This window comes from Mauremys reevesii, linkage group 3 (genome assembly GCF_016161935.1).
Source record: "Mauremys reevesii isolate NIE-2019 linkage group 3, ASM1616193v1, whole genome shotgun sequence".
NCBI lineage: Eukaryota > Metazoa > Chordata > Testudines > Geoemydidae > Mauremys > Mauremys reevesii.
The window spans coordinates 35,924,173-35,938,738 of record NC_052625.1 but is presented as its reverse complement, the minus strand read 5'-3'; the positions used below and the strand labels follow the sequence as shown (position 1 = coordinate 35,938,738).

The following is a 14,566-nucleotide window of genomic DNA, read 5'->3' as shown; positions in this document are numbered from 1 at the left end:
TATCGAATATGGATTGTAATTGTTTGATGATATGAGGATCCAGCAGTCACACCTAACGGTATACCTATACAGCATCTGAGAGGTGTAATTCCCAGCTCAGGTAGACATACATGAGCTAGGTCTGCCCAAACGAATGCCTACAAATAGCAGTTTGTACAAATATACATACCAAGGGGGTCAGGCAGGTTTGTACTCAGGCAGCTAGCCCAAACTGCTACCTGTGCTGCTGTGGCCACACTGTGATTTTTAGGCACTAGTTTGAGCAGACCTAATACGTGTACATTTACCCACATTGGGAATAACACCTGCCAGCTGCTGTGCATACATACCCTGAGTCTTCACTTGCTGATGAGCACTGTAAGACAATTGTCTTCTGCCAGTTTTTGAAAAGACATACCTCTCAAGTGGTGCTTGCTACCTATGTACACTACTTAATCTGAAATTTACCCATGAGGCTGCTGTAGGAGCTGTATTTTGCTGGAAGAGACTATTTCCCCCACCCTGCCTTCCCCACCCACCCTGACTGATGTCAAGAATCACCCTAACCCCAGCCCATTTATTCACTCAGGTCAGGCACATACACAAGGACTTGACCTCAAATCAACAATATAGACGTCATTCTGTAAATACGTTTCCCCACTTTCTCACCCAAGAATATATATAAGATCCCCGAAAACACTTAGGTGGGTGCTTAACTTTATGCATGTCGATAGTCCCATTGATCTCAGTGATGTGTGTACAATTAAGTTAAGTTCAGTAACAGTTTGCAGGATCAGTGCCCTAATGTGCATTTTGCTTTGATAAGTAAAGGCAGTTAACTCAACATATGAACTTCGTGGAAAAAGTTAAATGTGAACTGGGACAGCTCAGTAATTTATGCTTTTGCAAATCTTCTGAGCAAACAGGTCTTTATAGTTTAGTTCAGCCCTGACACAGGCACGTAAGGCTGATTAATTCTTATTTCAACTTTTTAAGTTATTGTGTGTCTATCTATTCATGTACACATACACACACAAATAGTCCTCTTTAAAAAAAAGGCAATCCTTTGGGCATTTCTAATACATCTGTCACCTTATGGTCTGATACAGAGACACACAATGCCCACAGATACCCAAGGAAGTCAATGGGAGTTGAGTGTGCTCAGCATCTTTGAAAAAAAATCAGGGTATTAGTATATAAGTGTCATAACGTCATAAGTAAGTTATGGTTTAATTAAAAAAATAGCTATTAATGTCAAGATCCATTAGAATCTAGCATGCTCAAACAAGCTACTTGCAGGATAGGAAAATTTGTCTAAAAATACATGGTGATAATAAAGAGGAGTGGTAACATTTTCAAAAGTGATTTAATGACTTAGGAGCCAGTGAGACTTAGGCTCGGAGGTGACTTAGATGCTTTAGAAAATGTTACTGCAGCTCCTTAAGACTTAATGCAGGTAGAGATTATACCAGTGGTGGGCAACCTGTGGCCTGTGGCCCGCATGCATCCCATCAGGGTAATCTGATTGTGAGCCGTAAGACATTTTGCTGACATTAACCGTCTGCAGGCAGTGCCCCCCATAGCTCCCAGTGGCCACAGTTCTCTGTTCCCGGCCAAGGGGAGCTGTGGGGAGCAGCAGCCAGCACGTCCCTGTGGCCCCTTGCCACAGCTCCCCACAGCTCCCATTGGCCAGGAGCAGAGAACTGCGGTCACTGGGAGCTCCGAAGGGCGGTGCCTGCGGAGGGTCAATGTCAGCAAAGTATCTTGCGGCTCGCAATCAGATTACCTTGGTGGGCTGCGTGCGGCCGCAGGTTGTCCACACTGGATTATACACACAGAATCTGATGTTTGCATTTTTAAACACTAGACGCTGGAAATCTGACAGAAAAATTGTGTTGTTTCTAGCAAATGCATCCTTATTTTATTAACTTTTGATAGATATTCATGAGCTCTGTCAGCAACAACTTTGGCCTATAATAATTTTTATTTACTGTATGTTTAAACTGTATTATACAATGCTGTTCTATTTTACTATATTTTGTCCTATTCTGAGTGCTCCTTTTCTGTTTAATTATTAATCTGCACAAAAAAAGTAAAAGCTATAAAAGTAAAATAATCATCACTATGGAAGTTATTTATTCAGGGTACTGGCAGGATTTTTCAACACAAAATAATTACTATGTACAGAGTTCATGGCACATTAGCAAAGGGAATGTGGAGATGATGATCAATATTGCTCAAATTACTGTTTACCAAGTGTAACAGAAATTTCTCTCTCAGTTGGTGTTTACTTAATAGATACACTTATTAATTAGCTTCAAGGAAGTTCTTTAAAAAAAGATTGTGGGGATTCATTTGCTTAACTGCTACATTTAGTTTCCCAAAATGCTGTGAATTCATCACTGTGATAAGCTGATACTGGTTAAATAGAAAATACAATTCAAAGTAGTATTATAACAAATTTCTAAAAGGGATAAACTATTCCTTGTACCTTTGTCACTATCGTGTACCAGTGGCAGGCTGTTACACCTGTTTTAAAAATATCACAAAGTGCAATTTTTATTTTAGAGAAGTAATCACAATTTGCTTGGATTTGCTATGTATCAAAATTGTGTACAGATACCATACTTTGAAATGGTGTTAAATAATTGTGATCAAGCAGATGACTGTTAAAGTAACTATGATGTTAAAACAACCTCCTCACACCAATCATTATTTCTTAGGTACAAAATATTCTTGTGTATTCTGTAAGCAATCTATCAAATGTAAAGGACATTAGCTATCCGACAGCGTACAGGAAAATGTGATGAGATTACATCTCAGTTACTTTGCTTTTGACCAGAACCATATTTTTCTCTCCAAAGAGGGAATTTTGTTGAGAGGATATTGGAAAATAGGTGTTGCTAAATAACAATTTTTTTTGTTAAAGGGATGAGTACAATCTAGCCAAGAAAGGCTCAGAGAAGAAGAAACTGGAAATTTCTGATCATCCCTTTCCTGAGTAGTATCCGAGCCTCATTTATAGTTAATACAAAGCTACATTGAGGCTTAATCTCTTTTTATTTATTTATATTTATATTAATTAACTACTAGATTTGTAAATGGAAAACAGCAAAAATAATGCAAAAAAGTAATGAAATACTGTAATCCCAGACTCTGATGATTTACTGATTTTTTCCTTATGTACAGTATCTTGACTTAAGTGTGTGAGAGTGGGGAGAAGGGGGAGGGGTCGTGCTTCCTCTCTTACCTCTATTTCCCTTTCAGGGTTCAGATCATGATCCCACAGAATGATTTTTCTGTCTTTCCCACCTCCAGTTAGCAGCATTCCATTCCTCATTTGACATAGTGTGAACACGCTGCCATCGTGAGCTTTGATTTGTCTACTTATTTGATATACACCTACAATCATGAAAAAATATAATGAATGCCACTCATTTTTTTTTTCAGTTTGGATTTCACAAAACTTTGCATTTTGGAACAAGAACTAAGTGGCACTGTACAATAAGAAATGTTATTGGGTGTTTGAGGCTGTTCCAGTGAGTATTACAAACAAAAGGTGGTAGTGTTTTCTTACAGAAAACTAGAAGATAAAACAAAGATCTGCTCACCTGTACGATTATTTTGTGAGCTTGTTACTAAAATTTTTTTGAATTAGCTGCTGTCTGAGGGAAAGCATTTCGCAAAAGGGGCAAGAGACGCTTCTAACCATTACTTTTGTGAACTAGGGAGGGAAATAATTTATCGTGTTATCAGCTAATGTAAAGAATTAAGTTCTTTTGGCAAACGTGACCCTTCAAGAATCCTTGTCTGTAGTCTTATGAGGACAAAAATAAGTGAATCAATTATGGTGAGGTCTCCAGAACACATGAAACTGCCAATGGTGTTGGTTCACCTAAAACTTTCAATGTATCAATTATGATCTATTTTGAAATTCAATCAAAAGGTGCTCCAAGCAAAGGATCTACCTCCTAAGATCCTGGTGAAGGTAGGATGAATAGGACTGGATAGTTAAAAAGGCACAGTGAAAGCAGAAAAAAGAGGAGAATTCTCATTTTCCAGCTGTGCCTGCATGCCTTCTTCAAACAGAAGAGGCTAAGAATTCACCAAAAAATGGTAGTATGATTACTTTATAAATTAACTTTAGTAGCTATAGTTCATAACTTTCTAATGTGCAATTTTATCTAATTTACTAAATTAGGGAGACAACAGTAATAAGTAATAATAATGGTTAAAATGTTCAGAATTGGGGCCGAGATTTTTGAAAAAGGGCTGCTTAAAGTAAGGCTCCAAAGTCCACATTTAGGCCGCAGTTCAGTAAGTTATTGAAGCATGTGCCCAACTTTAATAGTAGTTCCATTTAAAGTTAGGAACCTGCATATCAAATAATCAAACATGCTTAAGCCTACCAATGACCATTGCACTAGCCAGAGTGACCACGGTTGACGGTGTAACACCAGGCATTGTGTAATGAAGTTCACAGGCCAGGCTCAATCCTATGAATCCACAAATCTCTGGAGCAGCACTGTGGGTGATGCCAGGTAGGGTCAGGGCATGCACTCCTTTTGCATCGATGCAGAGTTTGAGAACCCATTGTGCTTGGGTGTTTTTGTCTGACATGGCCAAAGAGCATGCAATGCCACTTTTGAATATAATGAGTGACTGAAAGAAGGCCAAATCACTGAGCTTATGAGATTTGGCACAAAGTCATACCACTTTATGCACAGGATTTGGTGCTGACAGTGCACATGAAATGTGTCTGCTGCTCCACGTCTGCCTGTAAGAGTGTTCAGGTTTCCAACCCATATGATAATACAGGTAGTACACAGGTTTGATAGATCCCGAACTCTGTCTCACCACAAAGATGTTTTTGCGTCTGTAAGCAAGACATGGACTTCATGCAGGAGGCGGTGAGACCTATTCTCGAAGAACATCTGGTTTGCTGTGTCTGTTTGAACTCTGCTTGATGCCTACATAGATGAACTCATCAGTGCTCTCCACGGTATTTGATCCCACTTGCACTGTGAGTTCTGGTGGCCCAGCTCCAAGGTTCTGGACCCTGATCTTCTGGCATGAGACAATCCTGTAGTGTGGGTGGCATCTTGTAGACCTTAGTGGGTCAAGTTGAAATTTTCTGACTTCTCCAAAATCAGAGCAGCATCGTCAGCATAGTTTTGGTTGGTGAACACTTCTTGACTAATCTTGTTTCTGACATGTGGGGCAGAAAATCCAAATATCCAATCGACAGCTAAACAGAATAGTACTGGGGCAAGAATGAATTCCTGCTGCACAACTGAGGTTGGGCAGAAACATGGCAAAAGCTGTGGACCTACGTGCACTCTTTCACTGGTACCGGTATGAAGATCATGCACCAGATTCAGCAGAATATCTGGAACACCAAATCCTTTCTGGGTGAACCAAAGTGCCGACCTAAAGACTGAATCAAGAGCCACTTTGATACTGATATATGCCATGCGAAGTGGGCATAAGTACCCTGCTAAATTGGACTGATTTTCAAAGGTACTGAGCACCCACGGGATTTATTGGCGCTTGGCATCTTGGAAAATTAGGCCATTGCTATTTATGTGTCTAAATAGATAGATTAAGAGCCTAACATCAAGCACCTAAGTTTGGAAATTTTGGCCAATGTTTAGTAGCATTGCATAATGCTTATCTGTACAGTGGGAGGTAAGGAATTACTTTGTAAAAGGGGGAAAATGAGGCACAAAGGTTAACATTTTCAAACTCTGATTCCTAAAATCAAACACCTAAATGAAGTTGGGCTGATTTTCAGAGATGCTGGTCACCCACAGTTCCCACTTTATTTAGACCACTTTTTGAAAATATTCCTAAATATAGTTTTAACTTTAGGCACACCAGTTTGAAAATGTTGACCTGAGTAACTTAAGTTCACTCAGCGGCACAGCTAGGATAAGACCCAGAACTCCCAATCTCTAGTCCCATCCTCTAATCACTAGATGCTAACCTCCAGAAGAATGTTAGCCCTGGTCTACACTAAGCTCGGGGGTCGAACTAGGGTACGCGAATTCAGCTACGTGAATAACGTAGCTGAATTCGAACTACCCTAGTTCGACTTACTTACCGTCCAGACGCCGCGGAAGCGAACTCCGCGGCTCCAAGGTCGACTCCGGCAACTCCTCCTGCCGCGGTGGAGTACCGGAGTTCGAACTAGCGCTTCCGGGGTTCGAACTATTGCGTCTAGATCAGACGCGATAGTTCGAACTCCGAGCAGTCGAATTCGCCGCGTCGACCGTCCCGGTAAGTGTAAACGTACCCTTATTCACTTCTGAAGAATTAGGTTTCTCTTAAATGTTTGCTGTTATATGTTGTTGCCTTACGCACAGACGTATAACATACTCTTATGTGAGCACTTCTTAAAATAAACCCTTAGCCTGAAGGCTAGGCAAGGCACAAAGAGTATATCTGCCAATTTCAAATTGTTACATATGGGTCAGTGCAAAATGGGTACATTTTCTAGATGTCTGCGAGAGGGGACTGTGTCAGATATATAGAAGTATTTGGAACTTTGTAGGCCTAGTTGATTTTTCCTGATTAATTTGACCTATGATGCAGTCGAAAATGCTATGAAGTCTTTCAATTACCGATGTGAACACTTTTCTCACAAAAATGTTTTCAAAATACAAAAAACAAGAAAAAATGGTCTTGGATATAGTTGACAGTTACTGTGCGATTATATTTACTCAAAGACTATATTTTGAGCACAGATGCTCAAATAGACGGGAATTGCCATCTGCTATATGAAGCAATATAAAAAGGCAAGTTTCTAGAGCAGGGTTCAGCAACCTTTCAGAAGTGCTGTGCCGAGTCTTCATTTATTCACTCTATTTTAAGGTTGCGCGTGCCAGTAATGCATTTTAACATTTTTAGAAGGTCTCTTTCTCTAAGTCTATAATATATAACTAAACTATTATTGTATGTAAAGTAAATAAGGTTTTTAAAATGTTTAAGAAGCTTCTTTTAAAAATTAAATTAAAATGCAGAGCCCCCCCCAACCGGCGGCTAGGATCTGGGCAGTGTGAGAGCCGCGGAAAATCAGCTCGCGTGCCGCCTTCGGCACGCGTGCCATAGGTTACCTACCCCTGTTCTAGAGTTTCAAATACTTTCTTAAAAACTAAGAAAAGCAGAGGATATCAACTTTACTTAACGGTCTGTAGGGTGCAATTTACCAGGTTTTTAAAATCTGGTTTCACACCCCACCAAAACAAAACAAAGTGTGTGTGTGTGTGGGGGGGGGATGAGGGGGGTCCTAGGTAAAAGCCCATCACCAATCCAACATGTACATGAACTAAAAACCCCCCCCCAAAAAAACAGCAATTAAGCCCATGTATGAAATACTCCAGCCATCATGGGCAAAAACTTTTTAAGATGATCATGGCAAAAGTTATTTGCACAGACGTTATAAAATGAACTAAACATTTAATATTTTCTTAATTATTTTTCCATTTCAATTAGTGTTTTTTTTTTAAAAAAAAAAACAGATTTAGATTTACCTACAAAAATAGATTTGCAGTTAAAGATTTGCTTCTTACATGACTGACTTAAACTGGTATGCCAGGAAAACAGAGTGTTTGAAATAGCTGCCAAGTAAAATAATTATCCTTGAATTTAAAAGCTACCTGAGGGCTCAACAGTGCCAGTTTTGCATATGTCTAGTAGCAATTCTTTTATTTTAATTGAACAAAAAGCTCACCCTAAAAAACAAGTTCAACCCAAATGCCAAATCAAATGGGATTTAAAGTATATTTTAGTGTCAGGATTTGAGCACCTGCTTAGTTAGAAACTATTATTATTTGGGTAACTCCTACACTTCTGTACTACACTTTTTTCATTACATACAAGTCCTCTTAATATAAGCTTTCTTTATGATGGATATTCATTTGAGACTTTAAAGGTTTCACAAAGCATGTGTCAAGAGCCAAATGTAGTCCATGGAGCACTAAAAAAGTGAGCCTGCAGCCTCCCTGAAACTATAGGGTGAGGACAAGTCTGATTAACTGCACCATTTTTATTGCTGGGAAATTCAAACAAAATCATTTCTATTCATTTTGGCCCCAATCCTGCAAGGTGCTGAACAGCTCCAGCAAAGTGTAAAATCAATGGGCATGTCAATGGGAGTTGTAGAAGCTCAGCACTGTCTAAGATTGGGCTCCTATCAAGGAAGATACAAATACAAACGAATGGTATTGTCATATATAGATACTTTTAACACAAATTATGCAAATTTATAAGCAATTTACAAGCATCTCTTGGGGTCTTGGCATATAGCCAATTTAGCCATTTGGGTCCAAAAGGCTGGGCACCCTTGCATACTGGAGCATTTATACCACTGAATTTCTCGATCACATTCCATATGGTGCAATGTGATGACAATCATTCTTATCACTTGCTAAGGGTTTGACCCTCTGGTAAAGCTATCATATCCCCCTCTATAGTTCTGCCACTCTAGTAAGGATTATAAACATTTCTATGGCTGCAATCCCAGATAAAACAGAACACTTCTCCCTGCCTTTAACAAATGATTCTAGCAGTAGCTGGGAGTGAAATTGCATTTTCATATGCATACTGACACAAAAGAGACAAACCAATTAACACCAAGCAATACAATTTTATAAAAAAGAAAGCAGATTAATAGACCAAAAGGGACCATTATGATCTTCTAGTCTGACCTCCTGCATACCACAGGGCATGGAATTTAAACAGCAAGCCCAATTGTAATGACTGTTGCAAAACTCAAAAGAGAAAGCACTGTACATATTATGGACAGGTTTATTTTTCTATTTGTCATCCTAACACAATCTTTTGTACGTATGTCTTCTGCAGACCACCATGCTGTAAGATTAACTGTGAGTGTACTGTACCTTTAGGTCCTTTTCCTGGTGTGGATTCTACAGTAGTTTTGCTCCATATAAGCATTATCCCACCTGAGTCTCCAGTGAGCACATCTCCATTCCCCAAAAATGCCAAACATTGCACAAATTTGGGTTTTTCATATTTCTGAAATGGAACAGCAAGAGAAATTAGATTATAATTGTGCAGACACATGCACACCCACATGTGTAAAAAATAGTTCCTAGTTTTCATAATTTATTTCTCCATCCAACATGTGTAATAAGGACAGTGATCCAAATTCATAGCTGGCATGAGCAGCTAACTCCACTGACTCCAATTGTATTCATTTATGAATATGGCCTAGTGCAAAAATATTTCTTACCCCAAAAATCCCTTGCTTTCTTGCTAGTGAATTGCCACTCCAGGTCCAAAAAAAGATGTGAGATTTGCCACAAGTTATGATTGTGTTTGCCTCAGTTGGATGGAATTCTACAGCAAGCACAACTTCATTTGTAGTCTATAGAAACAATAAAAGAAACCATGAGCTTAATGTTATATTTATTCAGATGAATATTAATTTACTATTTTACACACACACACACAGTTTTACATAGATAAAAGAGTATATAGAATATTGTGAGTGTAAATGTATACATATAAAAACATACAGACAGATCTGTTTGGATAAGAATATATATTAGCTTGCTGTTGTCTTTTACATTTCTGAAAGATTTCATAAGATTTTTAGCCAGAAAGAGGTTTTATTAAATCTGAAATGATCCTTTGGCATAGCATTCTTTCCCCCCGCCCCTCCTAAGAATGCCTTTTGCAAAAGAAAACAGGAAAAATACAAGAGACTTTTTGTGGATGAACAGGGCCGGCGTTTCCATTAGGCGACCCTAGGCGGTCGCCTAGGGCGCCAGGATTCGGGGGGCGGCATTTTGTGTGCTCCCCACGGGAGCTTCTGGTTCCACTCCCGTCGCGCTGCAGAAGAAGGACCTTCTGCCAACGTGCCGCGGAAAACAGCGGCAGGCAATTGAGCAGCTCAATGACTGCCGTTGTCACCTACGGCATTTCGGCGGAGGGTCCTTCTTTGGCGGCGCGATGGGAGTGGAACCGGCAGCTCTTGCGCGCCCCATGGGGAGCGCACAAAATGCCGCCCCCCCGAATTCTGCCTAGGGCGCCGGAAACTCTGGCGCTGCTCCTGTGGATGAAATAAACAAAAACTTGCTGCTGTCTGATTTCAAGACACATATGAGCATCTCATTGTTTTGGATAATGGATTTATGATAGAGGTAACTCAGCCAATCATAATACACTTGGCTTAAGTTCACTCATTTTCTGAAATCCTGTAAAAGTTCTCTTTGGTTCTTCCCCCCTGCTCTGAAAAAACTACATAAAACTCACAGATAATAAAGATAGCTCCTTTGTGACACTATAAATAGATTGGGACTTTTCACAAGTTGGATGTGCCTTTACTGAATAGTAATAGCTAAGCGAATTGTATTATTTTATTAATTTTAAAATAAACTTTCATTTTACTAATAAGATATTTTACAACAGATTCATTTTTTTTACATTTTTTTTAGATAATAATCATCTGCTATCTAGTAATAAGTTCAGTGAAACCTGTACAAGAAAATACCTTTAGAAGGCAATCTCTGGTGCCGATTCAACAAAGCACTTAATCACATCTTTGCTTACCTTAAAGTATGTGCATTTAAGCATTGACTTCAATGGGACTTAAGCATATGCTTAAATGATTTGCTGAATAAGGACCCATGAGACATCCCAACTATCCCCATATGTATTTAATAAATTCTTATTCAATGTCATTAGAAGACGATAGTGGTTTTTGTTGGACACCTGTGGCAACTTAAATGATATTCCACTGTAAATGTGAAACCACACAAGTATGTACATAATCATGTATGCACACACAAACTTTAGACCATATAACTATTAGATTTTAGGGCCCAACCCTGAAAGGTGTAGAGCACCTCCTGAGTGATGCAGAACACCTTTAACTCCCACTAAAGCCAATGGCTGTTTAAAGTGGTTCAGCAACTTGCAGCATCAGGCTCCAAGTGGAAACTCTAGGGCACAACTTGCCTGCATTCCAAGAAATAATTATGATCATCCAAATAAAAAAAAAACCCTCAAGATACCAGATTCCAGGACTGAAGTACTATAGAATTTAGAAACCAAAAGCATTTATAAAATATAAAGAGGTTTTTCTAAACTAACACTTGAAACTGCTGATGTTAATTTTTAATAAATCTTGGAATACCAGGGAAATTCCAGAAGACAGGAAGGCTACTAATGTTGTGTCAATATTCAAAAAGGGAGAGAAGGAAGACCTAGGTAACTACAGGCCAGTTAGTCTGACATCAGTCCTGAGCAAAATAATGTTTTAACCTAAATCTGTTTAAAAGTTAGCACCATACAATATCAATAAAGCCTATGTTTAATGGATTCAGAACCAGGCTAATTGATATATCTGGAAATAATAGCTGTCAGTGTGAAACCATCTTTGAATGGGGGTGTTTCTAATGGCGTTCTGCGAAGATCGGCAGTAGGCCTGACACTATTCAACATTTTCATCAATGGTCTGGAAATAAATATAAAATCACTGTGATAAGATTTGCAGATGACACAACGGACAGGGCTGTGAAAGAGTCCTGAGAGCTAACAGCTGCCCCAACACTCTGGTCACTTAAGCACCGATTAGCTTCCCCCCCCCCGCCCCCCACCCGAGAGAAGACTTGACTTAGGAATGGAGTAAACCTAATCAGACTGTGGGCTGAAGGAGCTAACTCTAGCATTAGCTGGGAGGACAGTTAAAAAGCACAGGAGGGAAATGCAAAAGGAAAGAGGCGGGGGGGGGGGGGGAGCTAGCAGAGCCCAGAGGAAACAAATTCTTCAGCTGGCAAAATTGTCTCCTCTTCCTCTCCCTGGAGAAAGGGCTGAGGAGTGAAGGACAGGGGGTAGGTAGAAATGGTGCACAGGGGTTGTGATGGTGTCTTGGCAGAGTTAACAAATAACTCAGACATCCAGAGACTGTTGGTGAGGGAATGAGAGGAGCTTGCCCTGTTACAAGGGCAGTCATACAGAGTGATCTGGAACACTTGGAAAGCTAGGCCCATTCAAACAAAATGTGATTTAATATAGCCAAATGCAAAGCTATAGATCTAGGAACAGGCTGAGGATGAGGGGTTTGGGCTGCAGGAGGGGGCTCTGGGTTTGGGGGGACTCTGGGTTGGGGCAGGGGTGCGGGAGGTGGTCAGGGTTCTGGGCTGGGGGTGCAGGCTCTGGGGTGGGGCCAGCGATGAGGGCTTGGGGTGCAGGAAGGGGCTCCAGGTTTGAGGGGTGGCTCAGGGCTGGGGCAGGGGAAGAGGAGTTCAGGCACGGGCTTATCTCCGGCGGCTCCCAATCAGCAGTGCAGCCAGGGTGCAGAGACAGGTTTCCCACCTGTCCTGCAACCGCGGACCGTGGTGCACCTCAGAAGTGGCCAGCAGCAGGTCTGGCTCCGAGGCAGAGGCGCACAAGTGGCTCTGCGCAGCGGAGTGTAGAGCCGGTGCTCAGGCAGTGTGCAGAGCTGGACCTGCTTCTGGCTGCTTCCTGGGCACAGCACAGTGTCAGAACAGGCAGAGACTAGCCTGCCTTAGCTGGGCAGCACCGCCAACAGGACTTTTAATGGCCCGGTCGGCGGTGCTGACCAGAACTGCCGTGACCCAGTGCTTTACATTCTGCGACCCAGTACTGGAAAACCACTGACCTACAGAAGTGATGGATTCTCCAACTATTGTTGTTTTCATATCAAGACTGGATGTCTTTCCAGAAGATATGCTACGGCCAAACACTAGTTGTGGCCCAATACAGGGTAAAAGGGCGAAATTTTATGGCCTGTGATGTAAAGGAAGTCAGACTAGAAGATTTAATGGTCTTTTCTGACCTTAAGCTCTATAAATAGGTGAATATTGTACATCTCATCAGGCAGGCGGCAACTTCAAACTAGAGATTATCTTTTCATTCCCATTTCAGAAGGAAATAAGGGTTAGAAAAGAGAAAAATACTGTAGTGCCATATGGTAAATATTTTAAAACTTAAGGGCCGATTCTGGTATAAAACAGAAGAAACTGCACCAAGACCAATGGAGTTAGAGCAGTATAAAACAAAGGTGAAAGCAGAATCAGGAAAGTAACATATTCAAACACAACTGTATCTTGATGACACAACGTTAGTTTCCATGAAAACAAATGGCAAAATCAAAATATCAGAGAACCGGAAGCCAGAAAATCCCTCTCAGTAGTCAGTTTTGGCTGCTATAGCGTCAGCTCTAAACCACTTATCCGTATCTTATGTTCATGGCCCTGATCGCGGCTTCCAAAGGATGGGAAAGCTGCTGATAGACAGCAGGCAGCTCACAGTGTAAGAGTAAGACTTCCCGCTTGTAGATTTTGGCTAAACCTAGAAGGACCAGTTTCAAAAACCAGCTGCAAATTTTATTTATCCTTTGGCCCCTTAAACTTCCCGGTACTTCAAAGAGAAAAAATGTTAATGAAAAAAGTTTCTCCCCCCCAAGGAGTCACTTTGCTTTTAATTGTCTTTATTCTTGAAACCCTTAAAAATTTTTTTTTTCAAATTTTCAAATCCCCATATATAAAACCAATAACAAATAGTGTGTGGTGGAGTTATACTATACACTGGGGCTTCTGGGGTGATAGAAGATGCTGTTTGGATTTGTGCCTCTCAGTGCACCAGATACATACATAGAAAGCCACATGAGAATAAACTGCACATGTGCTGTACAAATTATATCTCAGAATATTTGCTTAAGCAAAGTGTCCTATTTACCTTTATCTCTGCTATCTTTGATTTCCTTTGCCAGTCCCATACAGTCAACATGTGCTCGTTAGAGTCATCAATCACACACAAATGAGAACCTGAATCCTTTAAAAAGAAAGCCACAGACAGTGCTGTCATATCACATTTTGAAATAGGATAAGGTATGATTTAAAACCAAACACAGCAGTACTATATTTCAAAATCACTAGAATGCACAAATAAATACTATGTCTATATGAATAAGCAAAAGTTTAATATAGTTGGATATTTTCCTTTATACTTGGAACTGAGAAATCTAAACTCAGCTTAGTATTTCCCAATAAACAAATGAACCACACTTTAGATGGTATTCTGGTAGAATTTGAAAGCAGGCATTGTCAACTCCCTCTCATCACCACCTTTCAATACCTTTTTAACCCTATTGTTTGCAATACTGTGTTGGAAGCATAAAATACAAAATGTTTTGTCATCTACCACACTCATCCCTTCCCATTTCAAAAATATTTTCCTTGTCAGTTTCATATGGAACATGTAACTCTCTTGGTTCATTTCTTTAATTGTAACAATAATATTAACACATAGCATATATATCTTGTTTTATATTTTCAAAGCCATATATACATTTAGACCTCACAGCAATTACTGTTAGAAGCTCCATTTTGCAGATAAGAAAACTGAAGCACAGACTACATTATCAAAGTAAAAGCATGTCTAAGTATCAAATTTAAATGTCTGTTCTCCCTCTGCAGTAGCAGGCAACTTAGCATTTAAGTTTTACATACTGTAAACAGTGTAAAAGTTTCACAACAAGAAGTTACTGAATAAAAAGAATCAACGATAAACATAGTTAGGGCCAAATTTTAAAAGA

General features: G+C 40.0%; 1 protein-coding gene across 7 annotated transcripts in view; it reads right to left on the bottom strand.

Annotated features, from left to right (window-relative positions):
- EML4 (EMAP like 4) overlaps positions 1-14,566 on the bottom strand; it is a 262,705-nt gene that overhangs the window by 40,274 nt on the left and 207,865 nt on the right. For all 7 annotated transcript variants that reach the window (XM_039529317.1, XM_039529314.1, XM_039529315.1 and 4 more), the window contains 4 exons: positions 13,708-13,803; positions 9,233-9,367; positions 8,880-9,015; positions 3,230-3,381 (listed from right to left, as the gene is read on the bottom strand). In XM_039529317.1, coding sequence (XP_039385251.1) covers positions 3,230-3,381; positions 8,880-9,015; positions 9,233-9,367; positions 13,708-13,803 — 519 coding nt within the window. The remainder of the gene's footprint in view (positions 1-3,229; positions 3,382-8,879; positions 9,016-9,232; positions 9,368-13,707; positions 13,804-14,566) is intronic.